The sequence below is a fragment of the Doryrhamphus excisus genome, chromosome 14, assembly GCF_030265055.1.
Source record: "Doryrhamphus excisus isolate RoL2022-K1 chromosome 14, RoL_Dexc_1.0, whole genome shotgun sequence".
In the NCBI taxonomy this organism is placed as follows: Eukaryota; Metazoa; Chordata; class Actinopteri; order Syngnathiformes; family Syngnathidae; genus Doryrhamphus; species Doryrhamphus excisus.
In genome coordinates this window covers 13,140,707-13,161,883 of record NC_080479.1, presented here as the reverse complement: position 1 = coordinate 13,161,883, position 21,177 = coordinate 13,140,707, and the positions used below count along the sequence as shown (strand labels likewise).

At 40.0% G+C, this 21,177-nt stretch overlaps 2 protein-coding genes across 3 annotated transcripts in view; one reads left to right on the top strand and one right to left on the bottom strand.

The window, feature by feature from the left end:
- Positions 1-21,177, bottom strand: part of calcr (calcitonin receptor) — a 40,254-nt gene that overhangs the window by 3,366 nt on the left and 15,711 nt on the right. Inside the window, exons 2-21 of one of the 2 annotated variants that reach the window (XM_058047769.1) lie at positions 16,185-16,249; positions 13,717-13,840; positions 13,479-13,589; positions 11,904-11,989; positions 11,711-11,825; positions 11,518-11,628; positions 11,324-11,436; positions 10,954-11,026; positions 10,766-10,876; positions 9,257-9,369; positions 9,003-9,168; positions 8,824-8,934; positions 8,322-8,434; positions 7,161-7,252; positions 4,572-4,698; positions 2,697-2,850; positions 1,006-1,066; positions 855-921; positions 514-732; positions 173-214 (exon numbers count right to left, since the gene is read on the bottom strand). In XM_058047769.1, coding sequence (XP_057903752.1) covers positions 173-214; positions 514-732; positions 855-921; positions 1,006-1,066; positions 2,697-2,850; positions 4,572-4,698; positions 7,161-7,252; positions 8,322-8,434; positions 8,824-8,934; positions 9,003-9,168; positions 9,257-9,369; positions 10,766-10,876; positions 10,954-11,026; positions 11,324-11,436; positions 11,518-11,628; positions 11,711-11,825; positions 11,904-11,989; positions 13,479-13,589; positions 13,717-13,840; positions 16,185-16,232 — 2,157 coding nt within the window. In that variant the 5' untranslated portion in view covers positions 16,233-16,249. The remainder of the gene's footprint in view (positions 1-172; positions 215-513; positions 733-854; positions 922-1,005; positions 1,067-2,696; positions 2,851-4,571; positions 4,699-7,160; positions 7,253-8,321; positions 8,435-8,823; positions 8,935-9,002; positions 9,169-9,256; positions 9,370-10,765; positions 10,877-10,953; positions 11,027-11,323; positions 11,437-11,517; positions 11,629-11,710; positions 11,826-11,903; positions 11,990-13,478; positions 13,590-13,716; positions 13,841-16,184; positions 16,250-21,177) is intronic. The other variant, XM_058047770.1, reaches the window with a different exon arrangement.
- The window catches only part of gngt1 (guanine nucleotide binding protein (G protein), gamma transducing activity polypeptide 1), a 48,898-nt gene continuing 30,406 nt past the window's right edge, over positions 2,686-21,177 (top strand). The window contains exon 1 of the mRNA XM_058047860.1: positions 2,686-2,769. Coding sequence (XP_057903843.1) covers positions 2,756-2,769 — 14 coding nt within the window. The 5' untranslated portion in view covers positions 2,686-2,755. The remainder of the gene's footprint in view (positions 2,770-21,177) is intronic.

The following is a 21,177-nucleotide window of genomic DNA, read 5'->3' as shown; positions in this document are numbered from 1 at the left end:
GGAATGTTTAAGCGAGAAGCACGAAATCCGAAGAAATACAGTTGAATAGGTGCAGATTCTGGAAGATCTCGAAAGCTTTGTGTGCTTTTATCGTGTGTAGCTGCTCTATAGGAGTACACAACTCTATACAACGGGCCCCAAATATTTTTAGGTCATTATGGATAACACTCACCTCTCCATTGAAGAAGCAGAATATGGTTGCCACCAGTAAACCCTTGAAAACGTAAAAAAACAAAGTTATTTTCAATGTAATATGATGCACAGCAATATGTATAGTAATACACCATTTATCATGGATGATTGGTTTCAGACCTGATCATAGAGCATAGAAAAGCTAATGGCTATCTGAATAGTTTTAACATCATTAGAGTCCTGTAGACATGAAATAACACCCCTATAGTGACCTTTACAGTCCTATTATTCGTTGTCCCTGATACAGTGGATAGATTTCTCATCATTTGGAGGCAAATACTTGAACCAAACTCAACTGCGTGTGGTGGCGTCAGTACCTACCTGGTAGTGCATGAGTATGTGCATGATGTACTCGTAGACCTCCCCCGCCAACCTGTTCTCCGGTCTCCAGGGGAAAATGACAAACTGTATTCCCAGCAGGGGCACCAGGATCAGAGTGGCTCTCACGGCCTTCATGTACATGTTCGACTCCGCTCTGTGTGTGTCTCTCAGCTTGGTGACCAGCACTCTTATAATGTTGAGTAAGAAGAAGAGATTCACCTGCACGAGCGGGGAAGCGAGGTTCTTAGATAACGTCTCTCACAAAATGCAAATAAATTGTCAAGCATTTCCTTGACGTGTTGCTGGGACAGCGAGCTATAAACAGAATATAGCAGACTTACAACCAGAGCTGCCACGATAGGACCGTGGACGGCATACAGGAGATGAGTTTCCACGCTCATCCAACAGCTGCGGAAAGAGTAAAAAGTCAGAACTCGCAAAAAAAAAACAAGCCCGTCGCTTTGTATGCTCACGACTGGCAACGTGACTCACTTGTCATCAAAGAAGGTTTTTCTTGCTACAGCATGGATGGATGCAGGCACTAGAGGAAAACCTTGAAGAGGGAAAAGGCAGATGAGGTCTCCAGGGATAAACATGACCATGTGTCATCTATGCAGTACAAAGGAATATGTACTTTTCATACTTGTGTGTAGTCTCGCTACACAGCAAGCAGTACTGTGCTGATGATGCATTCAGTGGAACATGGCGTTGCAACTCTGAGTCATTCTTTTTTTTGTTGTTCCAACCCAGACAACAACACTACACAACTTCCTGTAAAAGTCCTTTCAAATTTCACTCCTTTTCTAAGCCAATTTCTGTTTCATGGCTTGACATGACTCTACAGCAGGGGTCTCAAACTCAATTTACTTGGGGGCCACTGGAGCTCGGGTCTGGGTGAGACTGGGCCGCATCAGGTTTTCCAAAAACAAAAAAAACAAAAAAATGCATTTATTAAAAACATTTTTTTTTTAAAAACTTACTTTTTATTTTTCTACACAAAATAAGATGAAAAATAAATAAATAAAGAATAAAGAAAATCAATCAATCAGTAATAAATAAATATAATAATAATAATAAAACGGCAAATAATAAAAACTTAAGAAACCACATATAGTTGGTGGGTAGACAAATAATTTTTTTTCTGATTAAAATTAACAAAGCATTATTAGAGCCCTGTAGACATGACAAAACACGACTATAGTCACATTTATACTCTTTTTATTTACAACATATTGCGCAACTGCAGGGTCTTGAGACACATGCTAACTCGCAAACTAGAGAGCTAGCGACCTAAACGGTAGCCTCTAAGTTATTTCCTTTAAACTTAAATAGCCAAAAACTTACCACTTCCACACAGATAGGGAGGATAACTATTAACAGTTATTTAACCTTTAACATGAACATTAATCAAACGTAATAATTTTTTCTGGGTACATGATACCATACAGCATCCATATCAAACTTGCGCGGGCCGCACTAACATTAAACTTTCATATCAAGGCGGGGGCCTCAAACTAGTGTCCTGCGGGCTACATTTGGCCCGCGGGCCGCGTGTTTGAGACCCCTGCTGTAATGTCTTTCTTGTAACCATGACATTATTTTTACTAATCTGACTTGCAGTACTTCCTTCATCCTAAATGGGCGGGAGCTGGAAGGTGCTTGTCACTGCCATTCTTCCATATAGAGGGAAACACATGGGGGCGTTTTGACAGCTGGAGAGCAGCAAGTGTATGTTTATACTCTGCTGAATGAATGAAGGAATTTGACTGCCAAGATGGAGGATTATATATCCAAGCTCACTAAGAGATGATCGGACCTTTACAACAAAGTATCAGAACTTTTCCTGGAGAATGTTTCGGATGGTATCAAACCTCAAATTCTGAATCTGAATAGCTTCAAAATGTAAATTATTGAGAATCAAGTTCCGCAAGTACCAAAGGATTGGTTTGTTTTTTTGTGTCTTTCTTCAGGTTTATTCCAAAAAGAGCTGCCACACAAGAAGGAGCATTAAGACAAAGTGACTGAAAATTGCACTGATTTTAAAGCACGTTGTTACTGAGTCCGGAAAGACTTTGGCAATATATGTCAGAAACTATCAGGAGAGCGACATTTCAAAATGAACTAAAAACAACAGCATGATGTCCAAAATCTCTCTCTCTCAAGGTTCCAAGAGGATGACTCACCCCAGCCCAGGAGGTAGTACCAGTGAAGATGCTGCTCCTCTGCAAACACGGCCACCACGATGAGCGTGTGCAGGTAGATTCCCTCACAGAGCATCCAGAAATAATTGCATCCCAGCATGTACATGTGGAAAAAGTGCAACACCTTGCAGCCTACCTGCCCATGAAGAAAACACAAAGCCTCACTGTGACGTATGTTTTATATACACAAACATATGCAAGAATTTTTTTTTAAAACACAGGAAAATTGGCAGTAATTTTACAAGAATTAAAAAATAAATTCTAATTAATAATAATAATACTTTTTATGGCATAATATGAGAAACAAGACACAAAATAAACAAAATAAATAAAATAAAAAATTCAAAATAATTGAAAAAATTAGAATAAACTTTTAATGTTGTGGAAAAATGCAGTTTTACTTTTTTAGAATTCAGAATATTATGAGAAACAAACCAAAATAATCTCTTAATTTAATTTAATTTAATTTATGACATTATGGGGAAAAAGACCAAACTTTATGGGACTAATGTCATAATATTACAAAAACAACATTGAAAGTTTAAATATCTGGAAAAAAATAAATAAAACGGCAAAAAACAGTGTTCCTTTAAAAAGTTGCATTCTTTCATTTTTCACTACGTGGCCCTCATTGGAAAAACTATGGACACCCCAGATGTAAATACGAATTCAGTGTTGCCGACAAACATCCTGTGTCGCTTCATTCCATGCATGATAATTATTCTTTTTGTGAACGAGCTGATGGCTTAATGACATATTATCACGCCAATCTAGACTCATTGTGCTCGACTCACGCTGTAATTACAGCAGTCTTTCAATGTGATTTTTTTTTTTAATCCTATCAATTCAGTTCTATTGAATCCTATCAGAAAGAACTTGAGTACAACAAGAAATATACTGTTGCATACAATGTATGCAAACATATACAAAGCCTGCCGTCTTTGGGGTGTTGGTCTGCAGTCATTACAATACAATTATGTACTGCACTTGGGAGTGGATCCAACAGACGATGCAGCCATTCAGTTGTGAACTTGAGCAGGATTGCTGTTCCGCCACAGACAATGGTCCTGCTTTGCAAATCAAACTGCTACAGACTGCTTGGAAATACACCATTCCGTAAATCCCAAGCACAGAAAACATGCTCAGACGTTTTTTGGCAGACCAAATTATTATTTTTTCTAGGCTAGCCTGATTCCCTTCAAGTGGTGCATGTGACAGCTTTATCTGATTGTCTTGAAAAAAAAAAAAAACAAGCATCACGTTTTCGATGTTGCAGAGAGTTTACAGATTCAATCCATTTGATGAATGACGAAGAGGGGATTTTTGAAGTGGCGCCATCGCACAAAAACAAAACTATTCCCATCACTAAGGTTATTATTCCGAGTGCTTCCAGTATGTTTAGAAACACATTGCAGGATGTATCTGAAATTGCAGATATTCAAATGTATTATTTAATATACTTCTTATTATTTAGACTGTTGTTTTCATAGGAGCCAGGGGGTTGACAGAAAGATCAACAACTTTTCCTCATTACAAACAGGATCAGTTTTTAAAAGCTTTATTTACGACCGGTCCGGGTTTGTGAGGCATTGCTACATAACAGATTTATTATCTGCTTCTAAAAGGGTCTCTGTGGTTTTAAGAACTCCATCCAGGGAATTTTCCCAAACAAAAAAATAAAATAAAATAAACAAAACATATTTTAGTGACACAGTAAAGATGAGTAAGTTGCACCTAATTTTACATAATAGAAATAAGAAAGCACAAACATCCAAATGTCTGCCTATAATCATCATTATACAGTGTATATATATATATATATATGTAGTGTTTGTATATAAGAGAGTTCCAACTCACTGGGCTTCTGCCCACTACTTTGGGATTGTTGACCACTGCGACCAGGTAGATGATGGTGAGGGCCGAATTGAGCACATAGGAGCAGAAAAGATTTTTGTGCAAGGTGATCCTTTGGCAGCTCAAACTCCTGCATGAACAAATAACAAATAATTGATGTCATACGATTGAAAATGACTGCAAACAGGGGAATACCCATGCAGAAGCCTGAAGACGGTGTATATGAGGTAAGCACAAAGACACAAAGAAGGATTAAGATCAGAAATACCCACGTGCCATTTTACCAACAGAATAATATCATTAGTAACCAAACTTCCTGCACCAGGGTCCATTTTACTGATAACAGATAGTGTTAGTTAGCGGTGTCCAAACTGAGGCCTGGGTGCCATTTGCGTCTCGTGGTGGTTTTTATGCACATTCTAAAATTATAATATGACGAGAAAAATAACACAAAACAAAAAAAAAATGCAAAAATTTTAAATATTAGCAGTAATTTTACAATGAGATAGTTGGAATTGTAACAGAATAACAACATACTATTATAAGGAAACGTCATTTTAGTAGCATAACTATTAAACAAAAAATACGCCATCCTAAAGTCGTAGTTTTATCAGAGACAAAAGTTAGCATTTTTGGAAAATTAGGTTGTCATTTATGATTCAGAAAAGACGGTATAAAGTTTAAATTAGGGATGTCTGATAAATATCTGTACTGATAATTATCGGCCCGATACCAGCATAAAATATCGGTATCGGTATCTGATTTTTCCCGATCACAACACACGTGTTTGTTTCACCACAAGAGATATGACATATCAGTATCAGCTGAAATTGAGAGTTTTCGCAAAAAAGCCAGTATCGGACATCCCGGGGTTAAAATATTTGAAAAGTAAAAAAAAAAATCCCAGCTACAATGGAAAAATAACCAGTAATTTTACATGAATAAAGTCAAAATATTAATGGAAAAATGTCTCTAACTAGAAAAAAGTTGCAATTTTAGAAGAATAAAGTCATAATATTAAGAGGAAAAAAATTCATTTTAGCAGCATAGAGTTGAAATATTTGGTTTTGATAAAAATATTACAAAAAGAAAATTTAAGATTATTTAAGAAGAAAGTTGACATTTTATTCTATTTTTTTCAAAAATGACGAAAACTACAGCAAAGGCCGAAGTTCATAGAAACTTTCATTTGTCCAGATTTGGCCATTGTAGGAAAAAATGTTGGTACTCATGTAAGTGAGGCAAATTTGACCAAAACTACAGCACAAACTCCCAACGCTTTTCAAGTTTCTAACCGAAACTGCTGACATGGATGACGTGTGTGTTGTTCAGTCGACTGAATACCCCTTCAGCCCGCCACATTCCCCTGTAAGCCTCACATCTGGATCCCATAACACACACGCATTAGGCCTAGAAGGGACTGAGCTCTAAATGCGCTTAGAAGAAAGAAGAAAGATCCAACTTGTCACTTTGATTCATTTTTCTCCCGGCAGGTCACAAGATTAGTGATCTTGCATCTGCTGTGAGATGAATGATGGTGGAGCACACCAGGGTCTAGTACTTGATCCAGACTCCATAACCGCACACACACACACACACACACATTTCTTTAAGTGGAGAAAATCAACAACAGACACAACAGGGAGCCATTGCAAATACTACTTCACAGCATGAAAAGGCCCAGTTGGCTAACTATATAAAAACAATGGTGTACCGTCAGGGCCAGCAAAGAAGCACTAACTTACGTTTACAACTTAAATGCCAGTATTTGATTTTTTAAAAATAATTTATAGTCTTAATTTTGCCGCTTGCATCCAGATTTCAGCTTGTGTATATATAATGTAACCTACCCAGGGCCTTCAGAATGAGTAGTGCTGGCTCATGTCACTTAAACACTATTAGTAATAGGACTGTTTCCTTAACTAATCAGATTTTGCCTCACAGGGCTAGCTAGCGGGCATCCAATCACGTCAGCATTTTTCCGTCCTCTAATTGGTTGATGTCTGAATGCCTAACACTCAAAGTTCCCAGGGCGCTTGAATGCATCATCATATGAACAGCACCACATGTAATTGATCCTGTTTTGACCCGTAAAAAGCAGACATGGCGTTTGTTTATCATTCTGTTAGCATTATATGAACAAATAAGTGAGTTCATGTTTATATTTTCGATATAAGTTGACTGGGAAAGCGTTTGTTCACCACTTCCTCTGGAATTCTTCCCAATCGGTACATACAAGTGAGTGTGTTGTTGTAGTGCAGTTGTTTGGAAGATAGAGATGGTACATGGTATTCATTCCCAATTCTGTAATACCACACATTGTCATCGTGTATTTTGAATGGTTTGTATATTTGTAACGTGATAGTGGTGAATCGGGTCGCTCATTGAAAACCCAGGTACCAAATCTGTAATCAACTTATAAGGAGGTGGAGATAAAAGCCAGAGTGGAAAAAGCTTGCATTAGCTTATCTGACAATAATGACAAACCGTAACTTTGCAGTGCAGTGAACATCAGTACATCATATAGTCAACTGATAAATGCAAAATGACATCTGGTTAAAAAAAGCAACCACGGTAGAGCTGTCACTGTACCTGAAGTAGAAGAAGATGGCCAAGGAGATGAGCAAGGAGGCTATAGATAAGGCATGACCCACAATGGCCATGTAAAACAGGATGTAGGCTGACTGGAAACAGACGCACAAGCAAATATAATGTCAGTCTTCACAACACAGTTCCAGTTTTCAACCAAGCAAATTCTGCTCTAAAAATGATGTAGGTCACGTGGCATTGAATATTTCCCGATACTGATGTGACCACAAATCATACATACTCTGCATATTCTATTGTGCGGCATGTTAGAAAAAGCTTCAAATGTGTGACGAGGTTTATCGTATTAAACATCCCCCGGTTCTGTGTCAGCACGGAAAACCGGTGCATGACAAGTTTTGCGCTAGAAATACCTCCACACCCCAACTCCTTGATGTTTTGTTAAAACATTACAAACGTTACACGTTATGAAAACTCGTTGTTGACTAAGGAACATACGTAAACTTAGAGTAATTACCAATGAATTAATGAAAAAATTAATGAAAAACTAATGAGTAGTAGTTAGGTAGGGTTCGTTCCTCATTGACTACTCAAATTTTATGTACCGTATTGTAAAGTGTTGCCGTTCTTTGTAAAGGCATTACTGGAAGTACCATGATAAGATCCACCATACTCTGCATCACCTTCCTCCCCAAACGGCACGGCACGGCACTAATCTGTATCTGATTGTTATCCGGTGTGTACTATATGACAACTTCTCAGAATTTGCTGGCTAAACTCCTGACAACGGAGTAAAACATTTAAAGTTGAGATGTACTTCTAACTTGCTTACTTTTTGTAATATTCAATCACCACCACATCAGGAAAAACTAAAAACATAACTGTATAATGTTTGTGAAAAAGATTCATGTCAATGATAACAATTGGGATGATTGGACACCACATGATATTCAAGTTTTATAGCCTAGCTATAGCCTAGCTTCTTGCTTTGCAGTTGACGTGTGTTACAAGCAAAACAGAAGATGATCAATGCACTTCCCATGCTAGTTAACACGCGTGATGACGGTGGACACAAAAGGTAACAATCGTTATTGGATTTTGATTGGTTCCTGTACTGTGTCAACATCATCTGCGTCACAAAAATTGCGTGCATAATTTGCACACAATAAAGACTTCCACAGCCAATAATTTATTTAATGTTCATACCTTTAATTTTGCTTTGGTGTTTTCATTGCAGAGTGTATAGTTGGACCAGGTTCTGTTTGTGTCAGGGTGGCGAAACCACTGGCCATCATCCCCACAGTATTTGGTTGCCTTTTCTGTGAATAATAATAATAATAATAATAATAATCATCCAACACTTTTTGTCACAGTCATCATCGCCTGGGGGATGAACATAGTATTTGATTTTTTTAAAATAATTTATCGTCTTAATTTTGTCGCTTGCATCCAGATTTCAGCTTGTGTATATATAATGTAACCTACCCAGGGCCTTCAGAATGAGTAGTGCTGGCCCATGTCACACTATTAGTAATAGGACTGTTTCCTTAACTAATCAGATTTTGCTTCACAGGGCCAGCTAGCGGGCATACAGTCACGTCAGCATTTTTCCGTCCTCTGATTGATTGATGTCTGAACGCCTAACACTCAAAAGTTCCCAGGGCGCTTGAATGCATCATCACATGATGCATGGTGGATGAACACTTACCTGTGGGGTCAAAGTCGATAAAATAATTTGGGCAATTTTGGGAGGTGTATGTTCCTGCGGGAGTGTCGTCCCAGCACAACCAGCCGTCCCAGTTGCGACTGCAATACAGACCTGTGACATCCGAAAAAAACGAAACGTTACTATTTTGTTTTCGCTACGGATCAGTGTGAGGTCACTACCTGATTTGTTATAAGGAGCATCTCGGTTCATTTTCTCAACGCATTTGTACTGGCTGTGAAGGATTTTTTTCCTCACAACTTGCTCCTCTGGATTCACCACGGGGCTCATTGTGGCCTCATCGCTAAAGTCTTGCTGCGCGTCGCCTGAGAGTTGGGCACTCGCACCCTGCTTGGCCAGTCGGCATCACACATACAAACATATGTATGAAAAAGCTATATTTATTTGCAAAACATTTTAGCTGTATATTAATCACCTCCAACGTTTCCTGAATGTTGACAGCACAGAGTGTAAAGTTGGTCCATGTGGTGTTGCTTTGTGGGTGGCGATACCACCGGCCATCCTCTCCACAGTACCTAGTTGCCTTTTCTGAAGAGAAGAGTAAGATTGTTAACAGTAACACCGCAATTTTGACAGACATTCAAAAGCTTTTTGCAACAGTTCCTTCAAAATCAACAACGGGTGTTTAGAGAGAACATGAAAAGAAACAGGGCGAGTGGTTAGTGCACAGGCCACACATCTAAGAGACGCGAGTTTGATTCCACCCTCAGCCATTTCCTGTGTGGAGTTTGCATGTTCTCCCCGTGCATGCGTGGGTTTCCTCCGGGTACTCCGGTTTCCTCCCACATTCCAAAAACATGCTAGGTTAATTGGCGACTCCAAATTGTCCATAGGTATGAATGTGAGTGTGAATGGTTGTTTGTCTATATGTGCCCTGTGATTGGCTGGCGACCAGTTCAGGGTGTACCCCGCCTCTCGCCCGAAGACAGCTGGGATAGGCTCCAGCACCCCCGTGACCCTCGTGAGGATAAGCGGTAGAAAATGAATGAATGAATGAAAAGAAACAGGGCGAGTGGTTAGTGCACAGGCCACACATCTAGGAGACCCAGGTTCGATTCCACCCTCGGCCATCTCTGTGTGGAGTTTGCATGCTCTCCCCTTGCATGGTTGGGTTTTCTCCGGGTACTCCGGTTTCTTCCCACATTCCAAAAACATGCTAGGTTAATTGGCGACTCCAAATTGTCCATAGGTATGAATGTGAGTGTGAATGGTTGTTTGTTTATATGTGCCCTGTGATTGGCTGGAAACCAGTCCAGGGTGTACCCCGCCTCTCGCCCGAAGACTGCTGGGATAGGCTCCAGCACCCCCGCCACCCTCGTGAGGAAAAAGCGGTAGAAAATGAATGAATGAATGAATGAAAAGAAACAGGGTGAGTCGTTAGTGCACAGGCCACACAGCTAGGAGACCCGAGTTCAATTCCACCCTCGGCCATCTCTGTGTGGAGTTTGCATGTTCTCCCCGTGCATGCGTGGGTTTTCTCCGGGTACTCCGGTTTCCTCCCACATTCCAAAAACATGCTAGGTTAATTGGCGACTCCAAATTGTCCATAGGTATGAATGTGAGTGTGAATGGTTGTTTGTCTATATGTGCCCTGTGATTGGCTGGCAACCAGTCCAGAGTGTACCCCGCCTCTCGCCTGAAGACAGCTGGGATAGGCTCCAGCACCCCCGCGAGGACAAGCGGTAGAAAATGAATGAATGAATGAAAAGAAACAATAAACGTCATCCCTGAAGGATTCCATGGCTTCTGATCCAAAATTATTCCATTTATAAATAAGGAATCCTACTTCACAGGAATTCAGTTATCATGGAACCAATCAACCGCAATAAACAAGGGATTACCGAATATGGGAAACCAGGAGCTAACATCATTGCTAAATCTTTGTTTAAAGAAAATGTGCAGAAAAAACAAACTTACTCCTCACCTGTGGAGTCAGCATATGAAAAATAATCAGGGCAATTTTGGGTTGCGTAGGTTCCTGCTGCAGTATCATCCCAGCACAACCAGCCATCCCAGTTCCGAGTGCAGTACAGCCCTGCAGAATCAACACAGACACTAATGAAGTACATCCACTGATATATGATGTATTTATTAATTTCAGCATTGTGTTACCTGTTCCGTTAAAGGGGGGGTCTTGGCTTGTTTTCAAGAGGCATTTATATTTACTGTCAAGCAGCTTCTGTTTCTAGAATATTAAGAAAATATACATGCATCTTTCAACACGAGATGAATCAATTCATTCAGAGCTATTTTTGTTTACTTGAAAGCTCCAGAAATCAATAGTTCCTCTGAAAGTGCAGATAAAAGCAAGTGCACTTAGACTTAACATTATATTCTCTGTCAGGAAGTGTGACGTCAAACTCCAGCACTGAACAAAAAAATAAAAATAAAAAAAAAAAGCCAAATACACATAGCTGTTGAGCGTCCTTTGTTAGAAAAGGCAGTCTGTGACTATAAATGTATAAGAGGAGCAATTCATCACCCTTGACTTGTTCTCATAGTTGCTGGTGCAGAGTGTGTAGTTGGTCCAAAAACTGTCACTCTCCGGGTGGCGATACCACTCCCCGTGCTCTCCGCAATACTTGCTTGCCTTTCCTTGTCATAAAAAAATGTTCATAACTTCCTTACATTCAGTCTTAACCACACAGATATTACCAAAGCAAAACAAATACGTACCCGTAGGTTGAAAGTCAACAAAATGATCGGGGCAGTTCTGGGTGGCGTAGGTTTGTGCTGGAGTAACGTCCCAACAAAGCCAACCATCCCAGATGGGACTACAGAACAGTCCTGTCGTTGGAACATGATTCAATATTTACACACCATTAAGGTGATTTATGGTTGTTAGTTGTTTGAAGTACTTTGCAAATACCTGTTTTATTATAAGGTGGGTCTTGTTCCATTTTTAAAAGACATTTCTCTTTGTTGTCGAGTATTTTCTGTGCCATGTTGCTAACGCTTTCGGTGCTTGGTTTTGACTTAACATCCTTGAAAAAAAACAGATTTAGCACACAACAACAGCTTATTATATTATCATACTCGTAACCACAACAACTCATGAACACCTTTGGAGTATCCGTTGAGGGTTCCTCACAGGTGGACCCGATGTGGACCCACTTGGCCCATTGGTCACAATATTTGGTCACATTTCCTGGAAATGAACCAAATATTATAAATATTGCCTATATTGACTATGACTTCATAACACAGCTTTAAAGCAACTTTCCTGATACAACAAGTCAACTTCATGCACCCATGAGCTTGGGTGTACGGGGGCGGAATGGCCCTTTCCTATTGGACGATCAATAATGGGCCAATTCATTGATTGGCTCTACTCTGAGGCCCTACTGGATGACTGAGCTCTTCTTCAGCATATTTCTGAGGGCAGGGGTGGGAAAACTACAGCCCGGGGGCCACATCCAACACGCCAAGTGTTTGAATACGGCCCGCCCGTTCTTTCCAAAGTACTTCATTTAAACTTAATGGGGTGACTTTCTCCATCGCTGCCCCCACCCTCTGGAACTCTTTGCCCCATTCGCTCCGTGTTTTCCCTGACCTTCCCAGTTTCAAAAAACAACTAAAAACCCACCTCTTTAAATCTGTTTTTAATGTCTAACGGCGGTCGTGTGGTTAGCGTGCAGACCTCACAGCTAGGAGACCAGGGTTCAAAAATTCCACCCTCGGCCATCTCTGTGTGGAGTTTGCATGTTCTCCCCGTGCATGCGTGGGTTTTCTCCGGGTACTCCGGTTTCCTCCCACATTCCAAAAACATGCTAGGTTAATTGGAGACTCCAAATTGTCCATAGGTATGAATGTGAGTGTGATTGGTTGTTTGTCTATATGTGCCCTGTGATTGGCTGGCCACCAGTCCAGGGTGTACTTGCCTCTCGCCCGAAGACAGCTGGGATAGGCTCCAGCACCAGCGACCCTCGTGAGGAAAATCGGTAGAAAATGAATGAATGAATGAATGAACTTTTTATACTTGACTGCTGTGCCCCGCTTTTACCCATGTTTTAACTGTGTATAAACGAATGAATGTTGTATTTTAATGTATCTTTTACTCTGTTTACTTGCTTTTATTCAACTCCATTTTTCTGTAAAGCATCTTTGAGTATTTTGAAAAGCGCTATACAGATAAAATGTATTATTATTATTGTTAATATACAACCTGGGATCATGACTTGAGCCAACTTTTTGATGGTTTAAGTAGCTGTTTGATCAATTTCGTTATTTGATGTGGTCTGTTGTTTACAAAAAGCTCCTGAAAAAATGGACATAAGCACATATAGCAGATTGCATGACACTTTTATATATACAATAATTCCAGGTGGACTGTTACGTGTAAAATATATAGTATGCCCACCGTCAATTTTGTTAAATCAATGCAGCCCGCAAGTCAAAAAGTTTGCCTACCCCTCTCTTAGTGTGAACTCATTTCCACCTCATGACCATAGGAGAGGGCGGGAACATAGATCGACTGGTAAATTGAGAGCTTTGCCTTTTCGCTCGGCTCCTTCAGTCCGATAGCGACCGCATTACTGCAGACCGATCCGATTGACCTCACTTTCCAACTTTCCCTCACACTGTTAGATACTTGAACGTGGCAGAAAAGGGGATATTGCAGAAAAGATCTGTCTTACCAGTAGAGGCGAAGCCATTATGATCGGGACATCTCTGTGTTACCGATGTACCCGTTGGTGTCTCTTCCCAGCACAACAAGCCATCCCACATTTGTCCACAGAAGGTACCTACTGTGGAAAAAAAAAACTGTTTTAGAGCTTGTTCTGTGAACGATTTTACTTTAAGTCGTCTATCACTAATATGACTCTCTGGGATCAGATGAGGCGATGGAAAATAAGACCCCCCGGGGCCTCTCACCGCTTTTGTTTTGCGGATGCTCTTTGTTGGACAGATTGAGACATTTGTATTGACTCTGTTTTGCCGCCTCTTCCCAGCTCCGTTTGGCCCGTCCTGGCTCGGAGCCAGCAGACACCTTGCTGCACTGTAGAGACATTATGAACACACATGCTCATGGAAGACATTCAGTAATTGGTAGGACTAATGATGTTATCTCAGTGTGTCTAATTCACAACCACGATAATCAGAGGATGTCTATTCTGGTGTGATAGAAAAATTCATACACATGTCGGGAGTTATTTCAAAGGCGATCTAAGGGAGGATTTCTCTTCGCTTTGAAACTCTCTTCATTCGCCATTTATGATGTTCATGCAAATGTGTTTGCAAAAGAAGCCACTTTCCTTCCTTCAAAGAGCTCTTATCTCCCACTCTATTGTTTGCATTTGGAGGTAGCATCAAGGATGAAAACGCACCCAGGGTGAAATACTGATTTTGATAATGGAGTTCACTGAAGGGAAAAAAAAAAGCCCATTTTGCTATGACTTATCTGGAAAAGTTTTGCTTTGGGAAAAAAAAAGCTTCTTAAAAGCTAATCTCAAGCACTTCCATTCACTGATATTGGTAAGAAATTTTAACCCTTTCAGTCAGACTCTTATCGCAATACACACACACACACACACGCTTTTGTGGAGGAGCCCGAGCTTCTCATTGTGATTCTTACCAGTCTGTTAAAAGCTAGTTAAAGAATGCAGGATGTCCCATGTAGCAGTTTAGCAGCCGTACATATGATGTCACTCCAAACATTGAAGTAAATGACGTCATACATACGACCACCAGGCCACCACCAAGATCCACTGATGCACTGAAACCTTCACCTACAGCTTCTTTCTTGCGTTAAAACTAAACGCTGATGGGCCTGCAAAGGCGTGGAGAAATAATGGAAATGATCAAGTTGGATACTTGGAAAGGAATTACAGTCATCCCTCACCACTTTTCATATTATCTTCCTAAATAATAGAATACAAATATAAGACTTTCAGAAGATGCATTTAAAAATGTGTATATAGTATTCTGCACCGGTCACTAGGTGTCGCTAATTTTACTGTGGTAACGGGTATTGGGTAGTCTCAGCTGCTGTTTAGAGCGTGGCCTATACAGGGCAGTGCTGATGTTAGAACGAGTTACTGCGAATTTTATCGGGTAATACAAGTATATAGCTGCCTATAGGGGTGTTATTTTATGACTAGAGGGCTCTAATGATGTTTAAAACTGTATTTAGAAGGTCGTAAACTGGTTTAGAGTGTGGCCTATAGAGGGCAGTGCTGATGTTAGAACAAGTTACTGCAAATTTTATTGGGTGATACAAGTATATAGCTGCCTATAGGGGTGTTATTTTATGACTAGAAGGCTCTAATGATGTTTAAAACTGTATTTAGAAGGTCGTAAACTGGTTTAGAGTGTGGCCTATAGAGGGCAGTGCTGATGTTAGAACGAGTTACTGGAAATTTTATTGGGTAATACAAGTATATAGCTGCCTATAGGGATGTTGTTTTATGACTAGAGGGCTCTAATGATGTTTAAAAATGTCGTAAACTGGTTTTCTATGCGCTAAAAAATATCCGTCCATTTATTCTGCTTATCCGAGGTCAAGTTGCGGCCCAGGCTCTACCTAGCTACTTTGTCCAGCTCCTCCCGGCAGATGCCGAGGGGTTCCCAAGCCAGTTGAAAGACATAGTCTCTCCAACATGTCCTGGGTCTTCCCCAAGGCCTTCTACCGGTTGCGGGTACATCCTGGTTTGGAACCAATTAACCTCAAAATTTCATTTCTCAAAATGACATTGTAACATTTTATTTGTCAGCAGTACTTTAATCAACTTAAAAACAACACACAAAATATGTTAAAATTAAAATTATACAATTACATGATTTTTTATTTGTGGGGGGGGAGCAAATATACAATGTTGAAGATTTCCACCACAATGTCATACATTTCCATAACATCCATATAAATTGGCATTAATACCCTAAAAGTAGGCATTAAATAAAACATGTTAATACTGTAGTGAGCACCTAAAGCACTGTATGGGCTTCAGTTTATTTAACCTAGCTATTGTTATCAAACAACGCTTCTATGACATGTTATGTAATGCTCCGCCTTCCTTTTCTTCAACTTTTTCCATGAAAATTTGAGTAAGGTATAAAATTAGCAGTATATACAGTACAAAGCAACACAACATTAGGCATTTATATCAAAGGCGATGACACTCGTACATGCAAATATGTCACACATGCTCTCTTCTGTCTCTAAGTGAGTTATAAAATATTATTATCACACATTATGCCTGAGTGAATATTAATTATACGATTTTTGCTGTGAAAAGAAAGCCAACAGACCGCAACGTATTACATGTCTATAAAATGAAAATTCAATCCCATGCCTAGACACACACACACACACACCGGCACCTAAAACGATAGCACTGACTTACCTTTATTAGAGAGCAAAGGATCCAGAGGGAGCCAACAGCCAATTTCATATCTTCCCTTCAAACGTCTGTCAAAGGACAAGAAAGGACAGTTGCTGTTAAGGAAGCCGCTTGTGATCCGTGAACGTGACTGACTGAGCAAACATAATGGTTGGTTCAGATCAGGATTATGGCCTCTCCGGAGAGTAGTGTAACCAGGAATCATTAATCTGAAATGCAAAGCAGTGCTCTAACAGGCCTGGGCTATGTGCGAGACAAAGACAAACTTCATCTATCATGGCGGAGGAGAAACAATACAAGAAACGGTGCTAATAGATAGAAATAGGTTGTAGCAGGCAGTCGTGAATCAAGTGCCGCTTAGCTTCGGGACAGTTTAGCAAACAGGATTCACATTCTGGTCACTTTTCCTTGTCAAACAGAAACCCCATCAGTCAGCTTTGGGGAACAGTTGAGGCGATCAGTGGGGTTGTTACATGACTGTGGCGGCCCGCCGAGCAGTCTTTTCAGCATGGACAAACTCCTGAAAGTCACCATGAGAGGTCGAGACCAAGGGTTTTTTGTCTGGAAGCAAAGTTACATCATATTGCACACCTCCACTAAGGTCTGTGTATGTCAAAAAAGTTGTCTAATAATTCAAATATTTAATCAGATGAATCACTGTTTACAAATGAAGAAAGATAAATGACAGGACAATATTATATACTGTATATTTGACATAATACAGAACTCTTATTGTCAAGCGTAGCACAGTGATCCCTCGTTATATCGCGATAATTAATAAAGTTTTGTGGCTGACTATGACCTATTCTTAGTAAAAAAAAAAAAATTGAAAGACAAGACGTTAGAGCGAGCATAATCAAGATGACATACCATGGTTGATATCAAATGGCAAAAAGGTTCTCCTCTCATTCAGTGTGGAAGTGGTGTATTTTTGGCTTATTTGTCCTTCTTCCCCAATTTTTTTGAAACATTTTCTTAAAGCAATGCCTCTTAAATAGTGTTATGTATTTTGTTGCATTTTCCTGGTTTCATTTTTAAGTTCAAGCTTTCGGGGGGGCATGACAGAAAATAATTGAGAAGCACTGTCTTAAAGGGGTAGTTTTTGAAATTGTATGACACACCCATCAGTAATGTAGTGCATCAGCTGTGACTTACCCCCAAATTGTTTTGGAGGCTCGTTGCTGGGGTCTGTTAATTTAAGCGTTTTGCTTCTCAACAAAATAGGAATACTTTTGCATCACAAAACTGTTGCCCCCAAAAAGTCACATCTCTGAGTGTTTCTATGTCCGGATGAAGACCACTGCAACGAAAGAGAGTAAGCATCGCGGAGGTCTTCATCCGCGCATACACAACAACAATGGACAAGCGGCAGACTTTAGAAGATGAGATGGAGAGGACAGAGGGCTGATTGAGACAGAGCTGCGTCACGTAGCCTTTTAAAGTCATGCTCTTCTTCATAGTGCATTTTATCTGAAATGGGACCATCATTTTCCAAATAAACATCATGCTGTATTGAAGCCATGCATTTGTGAGCAAAATGAAAGAGACATGTAAATGACAATGGCACAGACAGGGAGACCTTGCTGTCACCACCCTGTCTGGCCATTATTGAGAGAAACTGTCTTGTCCATAAAGGTTGTTTTGCAATACACATGGAATAGCGGCAGAAGTTTCGATTTAAGACACCGGATACATTTCTACTGTGACTCACTCTTGTCTATCAATAATAGATTTGGCCGTGCATGTGACAGTTTAGCCAAAGATGACTCTCTGCAGTGGATTGTCTCTCTGCATTGCTCTCTTCTACATCACATGTCTCCCACATTGACCCCCAGTCCACTTTAGGTCCACTGTGGTATGCAGGGATACGCGTGAGGTGCATATATTGTACGTTTATGAAACTTTGGTGGAGTCAAAGGAAGTATTGAGGGTGAGGAAGGGCAAAATGTAAAGCACTTTGCATAGACAGAGGGGAATACGATAGTGGAGTGGCTTATATTTGTTTTGGCGGCATGGGTAGGTTTCCCACAGAAGATACTGTCTATTTGTATATCTCATCTGCCATCAGCATTCGTATACCATTCAAAAAAGGTATACCAAATATGCAAACATGTACCCATATGAGTTTAAAATAAAAATAAAAACTTTAAAAGTTTTCCCATCATGCATTTCGTTTGACCAAAGCATGTCATTAGGGGACAAGCAGCACAGAATGGACGGCACTGCAATGCTTCCTCTGTCTACCAGTGCGAGCTAGAGGAGCCCAGAGGGTGGCTGATGTCATTGCAGCACTCCAATGGATATGTTGCTCAGACGCAACATTGAAAGTTGTTTTTCCATTTGAAACTTGTATTGGTACGTTTGTATATTTGTTCGGTATAGCTAGGGTTAACCCTAACCTTAAGGTATACCAAATATACAAACATGTACCCATATGAGTTTAAAATAAAAATAAAAACTTTAAAAGTTTTCCCATGATGCATTTCGTTTAACCAAAGCATGTCATTGGGGGACAAGCAGCATAGAATGGATGGCACTGAAATGCTTCCAGGGTGGCTGACATCATTGCAGCACCCCCAGTGGATTCGTTGCTCAGGCGCAGTGCATTATGGGAAAACTTGAAAGTTGTTTTTCCATTCGGAACTTGTATTGGTACGTTTGTATATTTGTTCGGTATAGCTTTTGAATGTTAAGTTGCTGTGCGATGAGTTTAGTGTTTAGTGTGACCTCCAGCAATTTCCAATGGGTTGACAAGCTTGGTGTAGGTGCACCGATAGCTTGAGTGGCCCCTGCCAATTATCATGGTTGCAGTTTGCATTGCATCACATTGAGACCTATTTTTATCAAATATGATCTTATTTAGATGCATGCAAGTGTGCATTCATTCTTTCATTCCATTTCTCGACCACAGCACCCAGTGTCACTCGTGGGTTCTATTTCTGACTTTTGCTAGTGTGAGCACGCACCGTGACAGCCCGGTGTTTGTGTTACCGATGCGAGTGCTGCGCATGGCGGTGTCTCCCTCCTCTGTCACAATCACTGCCCCTCACTCACTCTGTGGATGAAATTCCGTGACTTCCCTTTCGCCGACTGCAATGAATGAGTGCACTTGAAGCTCACTCGGATTAGTGTGATGAATGAATGGAAATTGACAGACTGTGGATGTCGCCTGGGTGTTACAGCGAGACCTTCAAGCAACATTGAGCTTCACTATTGCCTGTTGAGTGACATGCTCAATTTGCACAGTTTTATATCGGAGTCATTTGCAATGTGTCAAACATGCTTTGTCACACTGCATTTTCTTCATGGGCAAAAGCCCAACTGGCTATGGCTTCCAGTGAACTAACTCACTGTAGCTTCATTATATACGTATCTTATTATACACAGGGAAGCAGTGCCTCATCATATCCCTCATTTATCGAGGTCAATTGGTTCCTTAAGACTGTAAATGTCCACTGATGATAAGGGATCTGACCGCAACAGTAGCCTATGTTATGAAAACTTGCAATCAAAGCATGTTGTTCCGGCAATCAAGTCTGGTGCTTGTGTGTCTCACCGAACATTACAGTAACATCGCTGACACCTAGTGACCAGTTGAGAAGACTACATATCACGACTTTGAATGCGTCTTCTGAATGCCTTATACTGTATTTTAGTTTCATTTAGCCATTACTGGAAAATGCTTTGATTAGGCAAGCTTTGCTAAAATATGATTTTTTTTTTAAATAATAAGACGTATTCAACCACTTTATATTCACATATTTTTGGAAAAAGTGGATAGATGCTTACTTTTTTTGTAGCAGACTCAAATAAATCTAAAGCCAATTAAATAGATAATTAAAACCTGAATTAATTAATTTCTGTGTTTAATACAGCTGAAAATTGTAAAATAATTCATTTTCTGAATATGATCTTAAATCATTTTATCGACACTGTATAGTCACTCTAATCATAATCATAACCATAATCCAGGATTAACTCATGTTTAATATAAACAAGGCCATGACGCCCTCGTCTATAATTTGCCATTCAGTCACCAAATTGGTGTGGTTATTTTTTCTTGGCCAATGGGGACTAATGAGAAACTGAAGGAAATGGAACGGGTGTGGGGGGGGCTGTGCTGATTATTGATGTTGTTGGAACGCAAACACATTTCTTTAGTTGTGACGTTAAATTGCCATCAATCACTTTTTTGCTTTGTGATTCAAAATTACAGAGGGGATATGAATACATGAATGCATCATCTCGCAATTTGTACTTATTTATTTTTTGGTCCCTTTTCCATTTGTCTTTTGATAATGTCATCTATTTCCTCTGTCAGCTCGTTTATCTTTCTACCGGCAAACCCGACTTGTTTTCATTTGTACTCCGCCTCTTCGGTAGCTATAGGCTTAGTAGCTACCATTTAGTCTATTAAAGCTTATTAGAAAATGGTGACTGCCTGAAAAATTTGAAATGCCGTCAATGGAAGATTCTGTATTATTACTTAATTATTATTATTTAATGGTGATGAGTTAACATGTTAGCATACATAAGAAATACAATGGAGTTCAAATTAAAAGCTACTGAATGCATTTTTTTTATTTATTTTTTGTCCTCTCATGCTTCGGAGGACTCTAAAGAAGCACATTTTCTTCCAGCATTTGAGCATCCTGACATTTATTCTCTGGCGAGTTTGAAAATGAATGGTTACACGTGGTGAAGCATGGTGCGCTTTTGTGTTCCAGATGCTCAAAACAAGCCTCTTGTGATGAAAATGGCTCTCTGTTGCGTCTGGGTAAACACTTCGTAGAAAAGAAAGAAAGGGCAGTTTGGATTATTGAAGAGATTAAAGTGGGAATGCATGGATGTGACGCAACAGCAATCTAATGTTGGGGCCATCACCAAGTAGCCCCCAGACCGTACTTTGGACACCTCTGGTCTATATAAAGAAAGCTAAAAACGCTACTATTGTTGTGTAACTATTAAGCATCAATGCATTGACTGTTTATTTCAT